The sequence below is a fragment of the Ascidiella aspersa genome, chromosome 4, assembly GCF_963924565.1.
Source record: "Ascidiella aspersa chromosome 4, kaAscAspe10.2, whole genome shotgun sequence".
In the NCBI taxonomy this organism is placed as follows: domain Eukaryota; kingdom Metazoa; phylum Chordata; class Ascidiacea; order Phlebobranchia; family Ascidiidae; genus Ascidiella; species Ascidiella aspersa.
Genome location: NC_139450.1, coordinates 2,555,838 through 2,578,398, shown reverse-complemented (window position 1 = coordinate 2,578,398; position 22,561 = coordinate 2,555,838). Strand labels below are relative to the sequence as shown.

At 34.5% G+C, this 22,561-nt stretch overlaps 1 protein-coding gene across 1 annotated transcript; it reads right to left on the bottom strand.

Annotated features, from left to right (window-relative positions):
* Nucleotides 1-1,359: 1,359 nt before the first annotated feature.
* On the bottom strand, nt 1,360-18,769 carry LOC146146632 (sorting nexin-33-like). The gene is made up of 18 exons (XM_083387153.1): nt 18,702-18,769; nt 18,261-18,347; nt 18,026-18,100; nt 17,168-17,221; nt 15,032-15,082; nt 14,151-14,249; nt 13,870-13,973; nt 12,998-13,085; nt 12,033-12,158; nt 11,099-11,216; nt 8,004-8,137; nt 6,253-6,356; nt 5,686-5,789; nt 4,799-4,876; nt 4,295-4,461; nt 3,183-3,297; nt 2,467-2,558; nt 1,360-1,962 (listed from the first exon to the last, which is right to left on the bottom strand). Exons 1-18 carry the CDS (start codon nt 18,708-18,710, stop codon nt 1,906-1,908), a joined length of 1,662 nt encoding a protein of 553 aa, XP_083243279.1. The 5' UTR covers nt 18,711-18,769; the 3' UTR covers nt 1,360-1,905.
* Between the last annotated feature and the right edge of the window lie 3,792 nt (nt 18,770-22,561).

Below are 22,561 nucleotides of genomic sequence, written 5' to 3'. Positions count from 1 at the left end.
GCAAGCTGCGCTGCACCGCAAATTATCTTCGAAATCTTAAGCAATATATTCCAAAACTTATAAAAAACACTACAAACACCTAGAAAGCTAGTTTAAATCAAACATTAAAGTTCGGACAACAGCTTATTTTTTTGGGTTGAAACATCCATGTGTAAACTCTTGCTATTTCACTTGAATTAATTAAAAAAAAAACTTTGACATGCCGCACGCGGTATGCGGCAATATTTTTAGATTTACTTGAGCACCGCTGTGCGGTTACTTGGCGAGACCGCGCAAGCGGCCGCAAACGTGGGGGTTGACATCTTTAGTGGTGAAGCAATGCAATGAACAACCCAGTAGCACTTCCTGTTACAAGTTACATTCATTTTATACCGGGGGTTGAACTCTGAAAGCAGAACATCCTTTTTACGTCGAATATATAGCTTTATTATTACATCTTTGCACGTTGAAGGAGCGAAATGCAAAATCGGCACAGTATACCACATCTCAGTGTACAAATATTGCACGGACGGAAATCTAACTGCAAGATTAACACTTTTAAATCACGTAAATCTGATTGGTCGTACACTGCACAAAAAATTAATAGGTATTATCGTAAATATTTTTTATGTACAAACTGTGGTAATAATAGGTTTGGCCTGGTCTATAAATAGGAACTTTCATGAAGCAAATGCAAATTTTAAAAAGTTAAATTTTTCCAAACAGCAAGAAATTGAATATTTTATAACCAAACCATTATTACCACTGGTGGGATTTTAGTGATAAAACACAAACAGAAAACTATTTTACGTTTTAAGGTAGAGACAATATTGGGATTTTTTTAGGCTTTTGCAATAGATTATTACGAAAATGTTTTCTAAAATCATAAATACAAAACTACAGGCAAATTAAGGAAGTTTTACTTTAAGAGGCAATAGGCTGACCTGAAATTTAATCTCCTTATTTGTCTAATTTGAAATCAAGTTAGTGTTCAATATAACAATGGTAGCGCAAAGATATCAAAAAATCACATACACGACAAACTACATTAGATTACAGAAGTTATTATTGCTTTAAGCACATACTTCTACATAAAGATATTTTAAATCGAGTGAAACTGAACGTTCCACTCATGTTAGGTCGTACTGACAAAAAATGGCGGTCAAACAACAATCGTGTGACAATACCTGATAAAAATGATTGAAGGGTAACACTGAAACTTTCTAATTAAAATTTTGAAAAACAATTATCGAACACTTAAAAACGCATGAAAAATAAACTTTGGTTGACATATTTTCTATACGATATAATGAAGTATGGCGACGTAAAGTAATGCGAAAATTAGTGCGTGCCCCTAAAAAAGACTCTATTCGTGAAAAAAAAGGGTACCCACGTAAAAACTGTAGTAAACGTATCACCAAGTCGGCCATACTATGGTAAATTGGGAAGGTAATCCATCCAGAACTAAAACCAGCTAAAATTACAAAACGTTTTTGTTCGAGTACCTAATGATTAAACCGTTGAAGAACGTAGTTACACATTAAATACGAATGACTTTGAAGAATAACAAATAAATTGTTGAAAAACGTAGTTAAGCGCAGTTACACATTGTTTAAAAGGTAAATCTGCTAAGGGTGTCGCGTTTTTGAAGAACTTGATTGGGCGACTTAGCGCAAACTTTTCACTTTAATTTTTGAAATGCGATATGCTAAATAGTCGGGTTTGAAATGTCGAACTTTTGGGCAGCACTTTATTTTTATGGCTTGTTAGGATGAAAAAAACGCATACTTGCATCATATATAGGACTTACTCAAAATAGGAAGAACAATTTTACAAATCCGTTTCATTGCAATTTAATTGCAGTTTCTTTATCTCATAAAACAAAATAATTCAGATGAATGTTCGTCATGGTACCACTAGGGGGCACTATTCGGCCACCATGGCGCTATATTGCTCGGCTGTGGCTTGCAGAGTCTGCACAATCTGAAAAACAAACGGCGTCGTCAGTTGAGTGTACGATTCTTCACAGTTTATCAAGATCCCCCTGGTATTTTATACAAAGAGTGCTACGATGACTTAAGTCCTTTGGACAAATGATTTAGACTTGACTGTAATCTAACTTGAGTTACAATTAAGTGTTTTTATTCAATTGTTTTGTATAAAATAATGGTATTTATCTCAAAAAACAATTAACTGGCTATAAGCCATATTGCGTATTTGTTATTTTTTAGTTGATGTATTGCTCATAACATAGCCGGACGAGTTTACCATGTTTAATAGTTTAACGTTTTATTTTTATTCCAATGACTTGACCTAAAGTTGACTTGTTCTCATAATGACTTGACTTGAACTTATGGTATCTTGAAATGACTGCGTCTCAAGTCATTTCAAATTGACTAGTGTTCAAAATGACTTGTTTCCAACACTGCGTTCAGTCCCTCCAGAGAACGTAACTTGCAAAAACAAAACACAAAAAGTTCCACTCACGTTTTGGTGGAAGGCGATCTGCGCGTTGAGAAAGTCCTTCATGTAGTTGGCAAAGTCGCCGACCCTGTAGTACTGGAAGTGGTTCACCTCGGCTGTGACGTAACAAAGGTTTTATATTAGTATTGTGTTTAAACGAAAACAAATGTTGGCAAACGTTTTTATTGGAATTTGTGCAAAAACAAGAATGCATTCAGCGTTAAAAAAATAACCGTCGTAAGTTCGGAAAAACAATTCCCAAGGAAGTTGGGTAAAACATAATTTAACCTAAAAAAATACAAGCATTATAAAAACTCTAATAAACAAAACATCATAGGAAAATAACTAAAACATAAAATCAAAACGGCTGATAAAAAGAATAAAATAACCAAAAAGCAAAGCCAAACTTTAGAGCATAATGGTTGGAGGTTGTAGTAAGACGTAATAAGAATATCAAAGCCCATACAGAAGTAGGTGGCATTTTGAACGTTTCGAATACCTCTTTAAAATTCATTTTCAACATCATGTTTATATCATGTTGAAAATGAAATAAGCATGATGTTGAAAATGAATAAAGAGTTATTCGAAACGTTCAAAGTGATACTCACTTCTGTATGGGCTTTGATATTCTTATTACGTCAAAGCCAAACTATTGCTTAAAAATATCAATAAACAACAATGCGAATCCCCTAAAAGTGGCTCTAGCTTATGACTTCCCGCTTAGCGACTTAAAATCTCACCTTGAACAGAGTAAATGACCTTCTCGGTCCTAAGTGTGACGTCATCCATTTCTTCGGCGGTCACTTTGTTCTCGAGTTGTAGCCGCCTTACTTCCTTCTGTTTGTCTAACACGCTCTGGGTAAGAAAATAAACGATTTAGCTTTTGCTTGGCTTGACGGCAATCCCAAGACCCGGGTTCGAACCCCGGTAAAGGCATAACTGACAAATTAACAGTTCTGGTTAGCTCTTTAGAAAAATAAATATTAAGTGCTTTTACACGATTTTAGTTGTAAGAAACGGGTTTGATTCTAAACAGGAGTAAAGGTAAATTTTTTTTACCCGAACGCTGGAAAATTTTCTCATCGGAATAAATAGAATTTTTTAGGATGGCGTGACAAAGCTACGTCATAACGAAACGTCTAAAACAAGTAATCTTAGGAAATCTGAGGTAATCGTCCGATGTAGCGCGCAAATATACAACTGATAGTTTTAATATACCCAAGGAAATGACAGGATGGCCTGGGGCACGGTGTACCTACAAAAATTATTCTAGTGCAGATTCGACGAATTGTTATCAATTCAGGGTTCGGTATTTGGCAAGACACAGGATATCTGGAATACATCGCATATTTAAGAAGAAGCCACTAATCCTGACTCCTAGGTTCGATTCCCTGCTAAAGCAGAATGAAGAATTACGTTTAAAGTATAACTGCAAGATATAAGCCACAGATTATGAGTTTGGGGCGTAGGTCATGAACATAAAATAAAACCACAGTCAATTTTGCGATGTTTTAAAGTTTGACTCCTTACAAAGCCTAGCCAATTGTGGCCTAAAACAAACATATGTTTGTCTAAATTTCACACAAGAAAATCTCTGCAAATTCCAGAAATATATTTAACTACAGTGCGAATAATTTGCTTCCAGCAAAATAATCGAAAAACCACCAACAGAAATTTAAGCAACACCAGAAAACGGCTACAATTGCACAATTGCATTCCGGATATCGTAATTCCATCAGTAGTTAAGGAAAAAGCCTGGGATTTTCTGTAAGTGTAACATTGTAGTAACGGCGCGTACGTGGCAACCAGGTGATAAAATACCCAACAAAAAACAACAAAAACAGTGTTTTACCTTCTCGTTGGTGAAAATGTTGGGGAAAGTGGCGAGCACGCCCTTGTACTCGTTTATACCCTCCAGGAATGGATACCAGTCGTGCTTGACTTGCTGTTGGTAGAGTTTACCTATAGTCTCAAACGCTTCTCCCGTGTGCTTCAGAGCTTCCGTTAACGGCTGAGAGACTGAAATAAGTGATCTTTGTAAATAGCCGTATTTGTCTAATTCGAAATAGGCTAATCAGGTGGCACTATGTGAAAACAAATTGTTTTGTATTGTGGACAAGGTTTCGCACCACAGTGCATCAGATCAAAGTAGAACTTTCTACTAAAAAATCTATTTGGAGATGGAGTGGATATGAGTCGGTTTTATTGTAAATAATATCGCTGAAAACTTATAATAATTTTAGTCGGATCGGCACCGATACTACCCTAGAATCGGACGAGTAGCGATACCAGCACTTGGCATCGGGTATCGGCTCCGATCCGATATTATCGAATATCGATTTTTTTCCCAACCTACCTGGTCTTTCGTCGAGTTCAAACGACTGGCTGAGCGCGTTTAAAGCAAGTCCAAACCGCTGGTGATCTTGCTTGAAAGCTGCGCAAATAGAAAGGGTTGAAGGGTCAACAACGAACGTCATAACGGACTTTAGACAAAAAACAAAATTTTAGAACAACATCAACGTCGGAATAAGAAACAGCTAGGAATAAGAAGAAAACAGGACTAATACATAATAGTCGGAATTACGCCTATATCGAAATAAGTTCTAAACTTGTCGAAATAAGACCTAAATTGCCCGAATAAAGCCTATTCAACCTTTTACCTAAACCCCTTACTCCATTACCAACTCCCCTAATAATGTTAGCCCTAAGCCAAGTTCAAACCCTGCCTATTACACTAACCCCCAACGGTGGCAAACAATCAGCGGTGCCCTAACGGCGGCGTTCAAACTAGGCAGCCTAAACATCGACACCAAAACGGCCGATGCCAGACCGATGGCCCCCGGTCGTTCCGCACCCTCTTTCTACAGTTTTAGGCGGTGTCTTGGCCATTTAGGCCTAATTCCGATGAATTCGGGACTTACGTCGACTAGTTAATGCCTTATTTAGACGTTTATTTATCATTCTCTTGTGGATATTACTATGTATTTGACTTTATTAGATTGTAGGTCTTAATGCTATGCCATTATAGCCTATTTTTCAAAAGATATTGTTGCTTTGTATTGTTAATTTATTTCGTTTGGTAATAAAGTTCTACACAAAATTCTATATCCGGCCTCGGTCGTAAATTCCTACGATTATGAGGCCCGCGGTGGTTGGGCCTTTGTCCGGCCCATTATGAAACAATCCTGCTCTAGAGCAGAGGCGCGAAATATTTTGTAAACTTTTCTTAACCCCTTAACTCACTGGTCTGGTGCATCTTAATCTGATCTTGCCCAATGATCATGATGTTCTTGCAAGCTTCGTCCATGCTCCGAGCAAACTTGGCGTGTGTTTCCAGTGTCTGTTCTCTACAATGCAAATCGTATATGAGTGGATATGGTTGGGGGCGGGTCGTAGACTCTGTGGCTACCAATCATAGTAGGTCGCCGAAACGTTGGCTAACAATTATAATTACAAGGAAAAACATTTTTTAATAAAAGTAGACTGTCTGGTTATGCCTAAAATGGAAAACATTTTAAATTTTATTTTTTTGCGCATTTTTTGTGATAATAAGTTTCAAGCGGCTTGCAACTACAAACTTATATGCTTTTGAATGAATGTGGTTCTTTAAACAGTTGGACCGATCTCAAAAAATTGAACAAAAAGTTTTAACTTGGTAATAAAACAATCACTAAAAATAGGATCAAAATCGAACAGATTTGCATTTAGTGTTCAAAAATTGTAGTTTTATTCATTCGAAGGTTATCAGGCTTTTCGGTACCCGTGCCCCTAGCAACAAAAATACCCCTCGGAAAAGATGACGTCACTTACGCGATGGTCAGGTCCAGTGAGTTTGAGGGGACTTCGATGGTGTGCAGAACAGCGCCACCTATCGCATCGTCGCGTTCCGACTTGCGCTTTCCCGCCTTCCAAGCCTAGGGTGGGAAATAGGGGTTAAAAGGTTTTTTTTATTTGCCAAAATCTAAACTACAAATTTAGTTTCAAATTTATGCAAGAGTGAATTGCTATGTTCTAATATGCTTTACTAAGTACACCGAAAGCCATCGCAGACTCACCGAATCTGTTGATCTATGATGCAAGCAGGGCAGATAGAAAAACAACTAGCCTGCAGTGAGGTTCGAACTCACGACCTCCGGTCAAGCCGGGACCGTCGCTCTACCAACTAAGCTATGCAGGCTCAGAAGGGAACGAGTCGAGAAACAACCATGCGCCAATGCTTGCTCAATCTGTTAGTACAAGCAACCTCATAGAAGGGGGTCCACAGTACCATATCATTTATTCAATGAAACATTCACACATATGTGTGTTAGTAACTGAGATTTAGCCCTTCGAAGCTGCTTTTTGACCAACGACTACGGCTTACGTATAATTAGAACACCGAAAGCCATCGCAGACTCACCGAATCTGTTGATCTATGATGCAAGCAGAGCAGGCTAGAAAAACAACTAGCCTGCAGTGAGGTTCGAACTCACGACCTCCGGTCAAGCCGGGCCCGTCACTCTACCAACTGAGCTATGCAGTTTTATACGTAAATTATACGTAAGCCGTAGTCGTTGGTCAAAAAGCAGCTTCGAAGGGCTAGATCTCAGTTATTAACACACATATGTGTGAATGTTTCATTGAATGCTTTACTAAATATGGGTATATAAAAAAATAAAATCATTTTTTTTAATCTCCAACGCTTTCCCGCCTTCCAAGCCTGCGGTGAGAAATAGGGGTTAAAGGGGTAGTCGAGAAATAACTCGACACCGCTTGCTGCGTTATCATGTGAATTTCGCAGGAACCAACTCTAAATCAAAACGTAATATATTCATTTGTATTTGTAATCACCAACTTTGGCACAAACATTAATAAATCCATAACTTTTTGCCAATTAGTGTGGGGTAAAAATAGGGGTTAAAAGGGTTCTTTGGGGCGGTGTGGGTGTGCGCGCTAGGGTAAGAAAAACAATATTCTGCCAAAATCTTATCTACATATTTCATTGAAGATCATGTAAGAGCAACTTGGTATGTGCGATTTTCTGCCTCCCTAACCTGGGGTGAAAATCGAGGTTAAAGGGGTTCATATGGGTGGGATTGGTTTGCGTGCTAGGGTAAGGAGAACCTAAATCAATTTTTTGATATAATCTGAACAACAAATTCCGTTTGAAGGTTATGTAAAAGCGACTTTGGGATGTTAAATAAAACAGGGCCGAAAAACTGTAAATCGAAAGATGGAAAAGAATATGGTGGAATACTTTCCGACCACGTTTTGTGAGTGGCTATGGTTGTATGGCAATCTATACAAGTGGTTTGGTAAATATCCACCCTTTAGGTAGGTGGGTGGGGTACTAAAGTAGGAGCCGGACTACGGACTCGGCGGAGTCGTCAAACTGGTCGAGTCAGCTACAGGAGTCGGACTCGGGTTGCTTTTAATGGACTTAGCGGCTCTAATTGTCCTACCTTTGCCATTTGCCTACTTATACAAGGGCGGTCCACACCAATTTGTAAAACGAGAAAAAATGTGGGTTTTCAAACGTCAACACTATGCGTTTCGGGACGGCCCATAGAAATCTTACTCACCCTCTCATCATCCTTTGACGTAATAAAGTGGTTAAACACGTCCGACCTTGAAACGACCGGGTGAAGGGCAATGCGACAGATCCAGGATTGCAGCTGGGCTCGTCGCGCTTCGATGAACTCGTCCTCGTAACGACCTACGTCACAATGACCATATTGTTGTAACGTTTTATTGTTGATGTTTAAATTGCAAAACCTGTTTTGAGATCTTACGATCATGTTAAAGAGTTTAATTTAAACAAAAACGGAGCCATAGACGGCCTTTTTTAAAAACAAAGAAGATTGGTGCAAATGTTCCTAAATTAACGCGAAATCAATTTTTTTTAATTTTAGTGTTTTAATACTGCCACTTAATTTACGATAAAATTCTCAAAAAAACAACGAATAACTATAGGGTGAAAGTATAACATACGAAAAGTATACCAAGACCTGCTACACTGGAATGCCTCATTATTATCAAAATATTTTTTTTTCAGTAAGAAATAAATCAAACAGTATTTGCCGGTGGAAAAATTATTAAGAGAAACCAACATAATATAAAAATATAACATCCAATTTGTATCGCTATGTCAAAGTTATACCTGTTACACTGGAATGCTATATTATATATTACCAAACAATATTTTTTTCAGTAAGTCAATTCAAACACGATTTTGTGGTAAAAAAAAACAAAAAAACAACATATTACAACATCTAAATTTTGAAACTATGCCAACACTTTAGTTCATGCCCAATTACACTTACAAATCTAAATATTATTTTTTTCAAACAGGATTCAACCAATTTTACCGTAGAACACATAGAATTAACAGGATGTTAACAGACGTTGTAAAAGGATACATAAAGTTGCACTTGGCAATAAATAACCCTCCGTCAAAATCTGTGTCAAATCGATTAGGTAATTAGCTGCAAAGCCAGAAACTAATCAAGTATCGAATTCGAAAGAAGCTTAATAATAAGATCGATAACACTGCTAATGCTTTTCACAAGGGTGTTGGTGATGTGATCACATGGGAAGAGCATGAGATAGATCACGTGAACAAAACGCAAAATTAATCATGTGAGCAAATTACGGAAAACTAAATAGTAATTAAAGTTGCAGTTTAATCATTTGGTATATTCCCTATGTAGAATGGAGCACCTGTTTTAAAAGCTGGCGTATTTTTTATCAACAATATATTCAGCTCCGCACCAATACCAGCCTAGTATCGCCCTAGTCCCAATACCACCACTTGGCATCAGGTATCGGATCCGATCCGATATTATCGGACATTTCTAGCCCAACCTACAGTTTTTCTACTTTAAAGACAATTTCCAAGAAAATTTTACTTTTAAAATATAAAAAAAGGCTTCCAAACACAAAAGCAAATTTCGGCCTATTATCCTGAAAATCGTTACCTTTGCACTTTGCACTTTGGTCAATTTTTACTTATTTGAACATAGTAATGAGCACTCTAAAGGCGTCGTTTACCTGAAAATAATGACTCGAAAAAAAAAGTTTTAACAGTACTTAAATGGTATACTCGGCTGTTAATTGCACATAAACCGTTTATTGCAGCTTTAACATGTAAACGCCCCCCAAAAAACCTAAAAAACTCAACGTCAAATAAAATAGTCAAATAACCCAGTAAATACAACAAGCCAGATGCTGACCTAAAATCGATCTTTTGTTGTGTGTCAAAGCGCGTTTATTACCTTTCCCATGGGCCTATTACGTCACAATTCAAACGATTTGAAACATGCTATCTTTGAACTGCAGACCGAAAACCTAAAAGTTAAAGAAAGCATGTGGTTTTAACCTTTTACAACCATTTTTGTAAACTGGTCCCAACTACTCCATGAATAAAGTTTTGTAATCCACCTTTCTTGATAAAAACTAACAGTACGTTTCAAAGATAAAAGCTTAGGTTGTGATTAGGTTTAAAAATGTAGGTTTGGGTTAAGTAAATTCAAACGAATCTCTCATATTGATGTAGTACTAAAATATTGGAAAGTAATATGTTTAGCTATGTTTTAAAAAAGTGTTAAATATCCAAGCCTGTCCAAAGTAAACAGAAATAAACTTTAACTGCAATACAACGCACATTTTATCAATAAACCATTAAAGCAAGAGTTATACCAGCAGATTGGTTAAAAACGCCACACATTTTAAACTGCATGATGTCTTCAAATTAAATCTGTTGTTGCGAAATGTAAGCAAAATAAAACTTACAACTCCAGTTGTTTTATTTCTAGGCGAAAATACGCTAATTAGTCGTTAAGGTTTAGCCAAGGGATGGAAGGGTATGGTAACAAGTGGTTGGCACATTTCCTGGAAAAGTAGCAAAGGGCACACAAGGCTGTAATGACAACATTCATCTATAGTGGCATGTCTTAGGTCACATCCTGAATTGCATTGAGCAAACAAGTGATTAACACTTTACCAACCACGACAAAAATTAGTTCTAGTAAGTAGTAAACATGTACTCTCCCTCTCTCTCTTAAATGGCTATTTAAATGTTTGAAAACGTTTCTTAAAAATTGTCTAATTTATTAGTTTTGCTGATTTATAATGTTCTTTGTTGAGTTTTTAAAATCCCCAGAAAATATTAAATTCTTGATAACTTTATAATTGACCCCAAATCTACAGGTTTTTGAAGCACATACGCTTGATATTACGCACATAAGGCCAGTTTGACTTACATAAACAAATTTTAGTTATATTATACAATATACATGAGTAACAGTGATAAAACAAGTTTTATTAACTGTTATCTCATGTTTTTTTAAATATGATTTGGTTGTCTGGTTAGCAGTTATTTAAGTATAGCTATAACTTCAAATTTAGATAGGTGATGTCAAATTTTATAAAATTAGAATCTATACCAAGTGGTGGTTATCGGAAGTAGGAATGTAAAATACTTGACATTTTATTCCGATAACATGCCCAATATTTTGGACAAAAAGTCTTGCGATGCGATAACAAATGACGTCATTACTATGCGCAAGCTAGATAAAACAGTGTATTTGGCAATAGTGTAAATATAGTCTTAATCTGAAAAGTGAAACATTGACAATCAAATGTATGTACCACATGAGCCAACTTTGTTGCAACAAACCTGTAATCTGCTTGTCTGGCAGAACAGGAATAGAGATTACCACACTGTATTTCCTGTTAAGTTGCTCATGCAGCCAGTCAAAGTGTTTGAAACGACGCTGAACGGCTACTTGGGTGTGCTGAAAACATTGAAAAAAAATGATAGGTATAATTAGAAATATGAAATATCTATGGCTTTTTTCTGAAAAAAGGTGCAATACAAACGAAAACGGTTTTAATTCACAACAACAAATTACCTAAATTAAGGTAATACAAAAATCTGCATTTATGAAAAAAAATGATTTTTTAAGGAGAATGTGGTTATGGCACCACAAAAGCTGTTTAAAACATGTATTACACATCAGCTTAAAAACTCTGCTTAACAGAAAAAATAGTTGGTAATAAACTCTGATTTCAATAAGAAATAAAAGTGTTTTTTTTGGCCTAAAAACTTGTTTTATTACGCCATTTGGAATCTCATTGATCAAGAAGTTTCATTGTGACTGTACTATAAAAATAAACTAAACGAATTCATTGTAGCTGTTGTGAAAAGCACTATAAAAAAATTTAATACAACTTAAATATTTTTAAGAAAAAAATATATTAAAGTGTGAACAAAATAAGAAATATGCCAATTAATCTTCTTCCACATAAAGAACAGCCAAAGCTCGACATTTTATTTTCTCTTTTGTTAGAAAGCTGTTTTCAATGCTTTAAAAATACAAGGAAGCTGTTGCTAAAGGTTCTTAATCATTTTCACTACTTAAATGAAATGAGTAGCATGCTATGTCACACATATTGTTTTGATCCTTTTAGACACACCACAGGCAATACTTACTCAAATTTAAAAGTATAACTAAGAACACACAAGCATTAAATTAATTGCCTTGTGTGTTGGTCAGAGTTATGCTGTTTTTATTTTGACAAAAACTGCAATAGCACAGCAGAATACTTACAGACGGTGTTATGTTGTAGGCAATAAAGCTCTTAAAGCCAGAAAACTTGCTTTCTTTTACCGGGTCAGACACAGAACAGCTGAATGGTTCGGGGCTGTTTTGCCACATTGGACCGACCTCGCCCAACTAAAGTGTAAAAACAAAAGCAAATTAGATAATTCATTAAATAACAACATTTTTGCTCAACAAGAATAAAATATTGCCAGTGTTGTAATGACTTAAGTCAATGACTTGACTTAAGTGCATTTAAGTCACTGTTTTTAAATGACTTGACTTGACTTAAGTCTTTTGGGCAAATGTCTTGGGTTAAAATAAATTGTTTTAATTAAGCAATTATTTATAAAATTGCGCTATTTATCCCAATCTTTGCACATAAAAGAATTTGCTTGTTATATGCTGCTTTTATGTTATTTTTTACTTGAGTTGCTCATAATAATCGGATGCCGGTTTTCATAATTTAAAGTTTTATTTTTTGGACCGAATCGCTGAGCATTCAGCAGTTGGTGCGGAACTTTATCAGCATTCATCAAAAACTAATTTTGCGCGTCGACTGAGACTTAAGTTATTTTACGAATGACTTGACTGGGACTTAAGTTATTTCAAAATGACTTGTTTACAATACTGAATATTGCATTGTGTCTCCCTGGTACGTTGTTTTAATTTTCAAGGGTATTACATAATGATCCCGTATCGTTTCTACAACTGGTGAGATATCTAAATGTTAAACAACGCATCATTTTTATCCAAAGAATGTACTATAAAAGCATAAAAAAACTACATAAAACTTGTTTTAATTTGTGATTTAAGGAAAAGTGTGAAACTTGGATGCTAAAAGTTTATAAAATTATTAATCATATAACAGTCCCAAAAATCCTTCCCATTAAGCCAAGATCATCTGAATGTGAAGTGACATTTTTTAACAAAAACATAATTTAGGAGAGTCTGACTTTAGACTTTAAACTTACGATTATGTTGTATGTTTCTGGTATGTTTTCTGCCCTTGCTTCTCCAAGAACAAAAGATTCGGCTGGCGTCTTTGTGAATGTAGCAAAGCTAAGAGAAAAGAATTAGGTATCTTATACCAGGAAAAGGCCAAAGCCGGTTAAAACACAACTAATGCAATATGGTTGTAATATGGAAATAACAAAAGGTAAAGAAATAAAAACAAAAATAATACAGACATTTTTCTGCATCCACAATAACAAATAAAATGTTTACTTAAAAATACACCGTAGGACCAATACAAAAATTTATTTTCATCATTGTTATAAGGACTTTTTCGAAGTGGCTTAAAAAACATTGTCAACAGTATTAAAAAGTGTCTTTCTGAGAATTGGTATTTTTAAACATCTATCCGATTTAGTTATGAACATATGGTAACCTAATGGCTTAAAATTACAAAGCTGAGCCTGTATTCTGTCTTTAACTGTGCCAATCAATAGATCAATGACTTTATAATCAATACTTTGGTGAGTCTTATTTTGTAACATCTCAATACTTTCTAAAAGAGCTTGCAGTCAAATGCTCCACAAATTGTTACAAACTGTATGTAATTTAAACAAACAAACTCAGCTAATTAAACTTTTATTATAAAACAGTGAAATGAGTGTAAGTGATAAATAAAAGCAATGGAAAGAAAAAAATTGGCTCATAAACAAGGTAGAATAATAGATAAACAAAATGGAAATACAGATGGTCAGACTCAGACATAATACAAAAACAACTACACATCTTCAACAACCAAAGATCATTAAAATTTTGTTTTCAAGCCGATTTTATATTGATTGGATTTAACTAAAAAGCAGTAAGTTTGTATTCACTTTAACCAAAAACTTACAGGTTCATCCCAACTTTGATTTGAGTCTTTTTGTCGGCTCGCTTTGTCGGAGAACCTTCCGAGATTCCCATCGATTGGTGGGATTTTGTAGGAGAAGGGGGAACCTGAAATTATAGAATTATATTTTTATTTTGGGAAAATAAACAGTTTTTTTTCCCTGAGAAAACAACAGAATCATTAAAGTAGCATAAAAACAGTTTGAATTTATTCTTCTAATTGTGCTTTAGATTATTACTAAGTCTACAAAAAATGAGAAAACAATAATAGTAGAGTCAGCCTACTTGAGCTGGGGCCGCATATTCGGTATTGTCCCAGTCGTCGACCCAACCCGCTGAAGGTTCTGGGGCTTCTTCTTGCTCTTCAGGGGGATTCCCCCATGGCTAAGCAATGAAAATCACGAAATCCAGTTTTAAGGAAAGTTTTGCACATCAGGTCAAATACAGAGCACTGTAGGATTTACAAGATTATTTTACTGTCAGGATATAAGATCCATTTTTTTAAGAAAACCATTTTAAGTGTCGTTTATGTAAAAAGAGAAGTAAAATTTTAACAAAATTTCATTTTCTTTCTTTGAAGTTGCATGAATTCATTCCAATTAACAAGAAAAAACACACAAAATCTAAGTTTCCAAACAAGCTGGATAAGCCTTTTACTCACATTAGAGCTAAAGTTAAGATTAGCGCCAAGTAGCTGATTTGAGTCCTGGCATAAAAGCATGTGGGAAGCATAAAATTCAATTAAAGTGGGTGAAAATGTTAGCAAACATGCAAGAAAGTGGGTGAGGCCTTTAAAATGCAATTTTCCTTTTTTAAATCATGTTTTGTGAAAACAGAAAACTGAATAAACTACAGTTAAAATCAACATTATCCAGTACTATAGACAAGCTTCTTGAATTTAAATAAAGTACATTAGGGTTAGTGAATGAAAAAGACTACATACTACATGAAAACAGGACTTATTTTTAGTAATGCCTGTAATTTACTATGAAAATGATTACAAGCATAAAATATTGATTTACAACATTTTAAATGAAAGCATTGCTATCATATGTGTTCTATAGGAAAACTAAGGTGTTACTTCAGAAAGACAAACAAAAACAATATGAAGGGTTAGGAAAGTAGTGCGTGTTAAAAAGCACAATGACAATAATGCATAAAATTACCTTCTCAGCACCAATAGGCACCAAGCTTTCTTCTGAGTTTTGCGTTTTTTGCTTGGATTACAAAACAACAAACAATTACCGAGAGAAACAATTAAAACTAACTTAAAGGCACATATACATTTATATTGGAACAAAATTACATGTATATATGGCCATATTTAATTGTTCAATCCTGTAGAATTAAACCTGTTTATTAATATGTGTTTTTTGGGCAGTATTGTAATACAGGTAGAAAAAAACTAATCCAACTCAAACGGTTATCTTTTTGTAATCATTTAAATTGTAACAAGCCACTGCTAATTCCTTCATATAATTACAAGCTGAAATGTGCATTCGGCACCACCACCACCACTATTTCAAACAATCTTTTACCATAAGCATCAATTATTGACGCACCAATACAACAGGGAGACTAGCAAATTACAAATGACATCGAGGATTAAGAAGTAAATGTTCCAGCAAACAAGACAACTACCTGCTGTTGTTGCTGCTGGGGCATGGGACTTATCCCAAGTCCGAAAATATCATCCAATGAAGGCTTGTGGGAAAATTATTTAGTTATAGGTAAAACTTAATCTTTTTCACTTTTAGAATTTAAAAAATTTAAGCTTGTAAATTTGGTGAATTAAAAATCGAATGCCTTAAACTTAAAAATTTCTAATAGCAATAATATTGTAGTTTAGTTTGTATTTTTAGATAGATATGTACAATGGTTAAAAATAAACTAAATAACATCTTCCAATATTGAGTGAATTAAAATTTATCTTGATACATTTCATAAATATAAAAACTATGCTGGTTGTCTGACTATAAAGACCCTAGGAAGGAAATAATTCTATCCAATCAATTCTATCCTTTTTACTTATTAAATATGCACATGTTTGCCACAACCAAAAAAATATTAAATACCGCCTATAGACATACAAGCAGTTAGGCACAAACAAACATATGAATTATTTTGTTTAATTCATATGAATTATTTTGTTTATACAATTGTCTAAAGCAGTGGTTCTTAACCAGGGTTCGATCGAACATTGGGATTCGACAAAGCTGTTTCAAGGGTTCGGCATGAATGTCCTCTGAAACTTAAATGCTGTTATTTCAAATCTATTTTATGCGCCAAGGTGTCATGTAACGTTATAAATTCAAAGTTTGGCTAATTCAACCTATATAAATGCAAGTTTTATAATTGCATTATGCCCAGTTTCAGCTGCTAGGAGCAAGAAATGAATACTGAGCGAAAATTTGGGGTGCGACAAAAGCTTGCAGAATAACATAGGGGTCCGACAGGTTGCCAAAAGTTAAGAACCACTGGTCTAAAGGTTAACAAACAGTAAATATGTTCAATTAAATGAACGTATTTTTTTGACATGATTTAAGTTTTTAAACAAAAATTAAGGTCCATTGGACAACATCAACCAATATACCTCTTGCTCATTATTCCCGATACCAAAAGCATCCATATTTGGCAGCTTTAAGAAAATGTTTAAATTGTTTTTATAAAGGTGTTATCAGCATGATACTCAATGTACTTTACAATGATATTAACAATTTCTAATTAGGTGGGATCCATTTGGATCCAATGTGGTTTACAGTGACATCTCTATTTTATTGCATATGATTGTAAAACCTGTGATTTACCAATATTACCATAGTACAAGGGTGGGCAAACTGCGGCTCCCCGGCATGTTTTCTGTGGCTCTTCTAGCCGAATCGTAAAATTCCCAAAAAATTGTAAAGGCTACCAAAAGTACCGCTTTTTCTTTATTTAGGCCAGCATTTCGTTTATGACGTAACACTAGACATCATTTTTGTATTGAAATACTTGTGTGGCTCTCTGATACTTGTACTTTCTGCAAATGGCTCTTCGATTGAATACATTTGCCCACCCCTGCCATAATACCTTGCGAATTTTAATACCTAGAAATGAGCTTAGATTTATATGAAATTCTACTAAACAGCTGAATTGATATTTTCAGTTGTAGCCAACTAATTTGTACTTTTTGTCAAGTATTGCTTCCAAGGTAATATGTATACAAGAAAGCAGTCAAGGAAATGCTTTGAATGTGGATGTCTAATGTTGTGACTAGGAGCTGTGATAAATACTTGATAAAAAAAACAATATCAACCACTTACTTCTGTAGGTGGGGGTGGGAGGTTGAGAACTGGCTCCCCCGTTGGTTGGGCTTCCTGGAAAACAAAAACATATATTGACTGTTTTTTAATCAATGTGGTGTGCGAATTGCATGTGACAACATAGTTTGATATTACGTAGTAAGAATGTCTAAGCCCATAGAGAAATAGGTGGCATTTTGAACGATTCAAATAAATCTACATTTATTTTAAATTTAGGTTTGGTATAATGAATATAAATGCCCGATACGTGGCATTATATTTGGATAACAACACCCAATATTTAGGACAAGAAGTACCACCTTTCGATCAGAAACTAAATGTTGTCACAAAAAAAATTAAAGCGGAAAATTTAAATATATGAATGTAATTTTTTTCCAGATTATTAGGTAAAAATTTACTTTAACTTAAGGAACTGTAGTTCCTTTGATTAAAAAGTTCCAAGATAAGAATTTGATAAGAGTTTATCTATATAACAAAAAAATTGGAACTTAAATCTTTTAAAGTAAAAAACGTTGGATTGGATCAAAAACTATGGCTATAATGTATTTTTCAGTTGTCTTTTTTTCGATCACTATGAATATTAACCTTTTATTGTTGAAGTACCAATACTGGGTGATAACAGTAATTATTCATGGGAAAGAGTAACATGATAAAAATGACACTTTATAAATATTTCATATGATTAAAAATGTGTTAAAAAAATTAATTAAAAAAAAAACACTTTTAAATATGTTCCGTTTAGATAATAGCAGTTATGACTGAAGTTAATGACTGGGACTCAAGTTTGTTCACAATGAATTGCTAACAACACTAGATAATAGAAACTTTAGCTAACAAAAATGAAAATTAAAGCAGTACCTCCACATATGTTTCTGGAAATAATCCTGTTGTTCCGTCAGACTTCTGTCCTTCCCACCAACCTTCACCAACATCCTAAAATGTAAGGCATTTTAAGAGAAAATTGTAAATTTTTTAAGAGGAAATTGTACTGTTTGTACTGCCATTCAATACCAATATGATTGCAACCTTACTAAGATACTACACATATATGAGGTCACTTTAGATATAATATTTTAAATGATGTTATCCATACCTTGCTGGTAACTGTAATAACTTCTCCACATCCAAATGAAAGCTCTCCGTTGTCTTGATCACCCTCAAAATCATAGAGTGTTGTAACCTAAGAAGAAAAACAAAAACATTCAACAAAGTTTATATAGTTTACTACTCAATATAATTATGAAAAAAACAATTTTTTGGTAACTGTTGCAAGCTAATTTGACACTTTTATTTTAAATGCCTTTCTGAAATCTTATTATGAGGTAATTAAAGTGCAACAAAAAACAAAAAAAAACAGTTTTGCATGTAACATCATAAATCACACATTTAAAAAGTTTAATTTCTGCTTGCCAATAGTATTATAATAAAGTACATTGCAAAACAATTCAGTAGTTTTATTTAATTCTACTATCTTCAAAGGTATATGTAAAATACAAAATTAAAAGTAGGAAAAATTTAACAACATTGTACTAACCTGTGTCATTCTGAATCCTTTTTCAAAAAAACGAATCTGTATTTTATATACAGAACGCACTACTGTCCTAACTTTATATGAAAAATAAATAAAAAAAGCATAATAATAATGTACCTTGCAAATATCAACTCATTCAAAAGAGTTGATTATAATTTGATTTTTATTTCAATTTAAACATGATCTTTTAAATAAATTGATTCTACATAAATGCAGATAATTATAAGCTGCAATAAAATTAACCATTTCTAAAATCTTGAACTGGATACAAAGTTTAGGTGTTGCTTTACCAATTTAAATCTAACTTCGAATAATCTTTAGTTTCTGCAAACGCATTTATGAACGCTTAAGGCAAGAATCTGCAAAATGTAAACAAACTTTTTTTTCCTGCAAACAAAATTCTCTTTCCTTTCGTTGGAACGTCCAACAAGTAAGGAGGTTAAACAAAACAAACCGTGACGCTATCCAAATATTTTAAAGGTAATTTTAAGTCTATAAACTTATTAACTGACAAACTTATATAACTAAATGTTATATGGACATATTGAAAAGATTAAAAACAAATTCATTGTGATTTTTTATTTATTTTAGAATTATTACCAATTCTTAATACGCCAGAAGCGGTTGGCGGTGAGATGCATTAATACGCATGACCCTAAAAAGTTCATCGATCCATAACGATATTGCATTTGCAAAGCAATATTGCTAAAACTAAAATAAAATAAAATGGAGGAATTTTAAATGGAATTACACGCACTAGTAAATAAATTATTATTTGGTAGTAAAATGTGTATGTTGAATACAGTTGTACCAATTAACCAGTGGTGGGATTTAAATTTTTTGTCATCCGGTTCTATCACAAAAGTCATATATTTCAGCCGGTTCTGTTACAAAAAGTCATATTTTTCGAGAAATAAGTATTTGAAAGAACAGGATGCAACCCAAGGTTTCAGCGAAAGGCTGGAACCGGCTGAATCTTATCACTACTAATAGGCAGCCACACTAAAAGCAGCAGTCGTCTCATGACTTGTACTTATGACGCAACTATTAAATTTTGAAATAATAACAAAAGGAAAAGTACTACAAATATAAAAATTAACACAATGTATTATTGTTACGTGCGACCTTGACCATTGCACATTTTGAAAAAACAAACACGTGAGCTACTTGGATCTAAAAAATCTATCTATGGAATAAGATGCAAAAATCCATTGACAGGAACCAATGGGTAATAACGAATTATACGGTTAAAATGATCTTAGTCGATGTAATGACACTTACGTTACCGACTTGGATTCGTTTTTAAGCATGGTCTGAAAAGCAGGACAGTTGTTCATCATTTTGATAACAAGATAGGCCTACTGTCATCTGCTTTAACAAACAGTTTCTCCTGAGGGATTAAAACTCGAAAAAATGGTAACACCTAACCAATATTTGCCCCACTTTTTTGCATGTTCCTCACGTGTTTGGAAGATTTAAATTTTAGTTTTGTGATCTGTTAAACAAGGACGAACCCAGGATTTTTTTTCATAACAAATTTTAGAGACGACGTCATAAAATAAACAATCTAAAAAAGTGCTCTTCGTGAAAGAATATTGCAAAAGTAGTTTTGAAGTTAAGCTTAGCCTTAGTTTTGCAGAGTTAGGAGATAAAAATGTTCTTTTTTAATAGCTCTAATTTCTGGAGACTAGCAAGGCCAGGCTGGGCGGCCAGAAAAACACACCCTCGTCAACTGCAGAGATGTGATTCTAGTGACACCTAATACAGAATGTGACAATGTATAGCATCTTATATAGCAATGTCGGCTACTGAATGTACTGCTAGATTGTTTAGTTTATTCCATAACATAAGGCCGCAGAATAGAATGATTCAAGTTGACGGCTTCATACATTTTTCATACATTCACACCAGAGGTTGTTGCTCTGGCCTGGACGAGAGACAGGGAGGTCTCTTTCGAAAAGAGTAAGGACAAATGGTGTAAGCATCGACGAGGAAAAGCCAGGCTTGAATATAACAAGAATATAATCGCTATAAAGAGACCAGAGTCACTGCAACAGGGTACTTAAAATACATATAAAATTGTGAAAAATACTAAACTAGGCTACGCTATATGGGAGCCGGAAGCTTACAACAACGTCTAGCCCAGGGTGGCCAATTATTTTTTACTGGGTTGCATGGGAAACAAAAAAATTCACGGCGGACCGGTTGAAAAAGGGAATTTGAAATACAGGTAAAATAAAGTATTATTCCCTTGTAAAGAAATTGCAATCTTGTAAATATCTTAGTATGACAAGCCAGTAGTAGGCTAGTAGGAATAAGTTAAGATGTCTGGTAGCCCAAGTGTAATTTATTAAATAAAAAAATTAAAAAAAATAGTTTTTGTAGAAAGTAAGCCGCGGGCCAGATTAAATTGCTTCGCGGACTTGAAAAGAAAATCCAAAAGACATCGCGCAAAGCACGAAAAAACTTGTCATTAACATGGTCGCAGGTGGCAAAAAATATATTTGGGGGTCATAACTTGGCTACGTTTGCTGTTTTTTAAAAGGACATGAACAACAAGGAGATAATGAATGCACTATTAGGGATTTAATGTATTGTAAATAAGGACGTTCGTAGCCTCCAAAATTAAAGTTTAGGCAACTTAAACGATAAAAAAGCGTTACCAATACACCTTTTGACACTTCAAATTGATAAACGCTAAAATACACCCCGCGTTTCAAAATGGATTTTATCCATTCTTTTATGCAAATGTAGGCTAAAAAACTCTTTCCGAAATGCAAATAGACCAAAATAAAAGGAATTTGTTCATCCAAAACATCTTGGTTTCTTAGCTCTCCAACCTATAAAACAACAAAACGCACTGTATCGTTTTTTTAAGTTATTTTTTATGACGTCACGTTTCAACAAACGATAAAGGCGTTTTAGGCCTTATTCCAATAGATTTAGGGCGTATCCCGACAGAATTAGGTCTTATTTAAACGTATTTTTGTCGTGGACATTTACTATGTGTTTGGCGTCATTATGTCGTCTCTTATTGTGTGTTCCTGTTCAGAGTACCGTTTATTAGCAAGGCCTACGTTTTCCAGAATCGCTTTATTATGGGTGATTGTGTTTTCATGCGTTGGTAAACTTTGGCCTGTCAAAGGCCGGTTCACCGCTATGACACAAACAAGTCGAGACAATTGCATTTTCCTATTTATAAAGCCGCTCGTATCTCCCACAATTTTCCCATCTGTCCCATTCATCGCGCTCGACCAATCAGGAGCGGCCAGCTGCGGCGTGTGCGCTGACGCGTTACTCGTGGTCGAACGCTATTGGCTAGAATTTCCGAACGACGAGACATGTCACGCTTGGGCGGCCATGCGTTACAGCTCGTCACGTTCGACCGAACACGGAAAGACACGTTTTCAAAGCAGAATTGACGAAGTGTACCTTACCTGAAGACACAGTATTATTAGTTGGCTGTTGAAAACTTGGAAGGACTAGCTTTGTATCGCATTTAGAGTCTTGCTGTGCTGGGTTTGATAGTTTCCTAGGGTTTTGTAGTGTTTTAGCCGAAAATATTTTGTTTTATACCGGCAGCTATCTTTTTAAACAAGTTGACGTTAACCCACCGTTTATTGATAATGCGGCAAAACTTTGAGAATATTTAAAATCTGTTTTTAAGGATTTTAAACTTTATTTAGTTATATTTTTGAGGAGGTTTTGTGTTTTTAGGGCTCAAGTTATGTTTAATGTTATGCTTTTTAAAAGTCTAAAAACACTACAGATTCACTTTGTTTTCATGAAAATTATTTGCAAAAAAACTTTTTTGTAATGCTTAAGATCCGATATGACATTCTTGTTACTTTTATAAACTGTTT

Excerpts from the sequence above, each read along its gene's own strand:
- LOC146146632 (XM_083387153.1), bottom strand. Across the intron at positions 15,083-17,167 it reads TCCCACCCCCACCTACAGAA|CAAAAAACGCAAAACTCAGA; the intron begins GTAAGTGGTTGA and ends TTGTAATCCAAG. Across the intron at positions 14,250-15,031 it reads TGCCTATTGGTGCTGAGAAG|CCATGGGGGAATCCCCCTGA; the intron begins GTAATTTTATGC and ends TTCATTGCTTAG.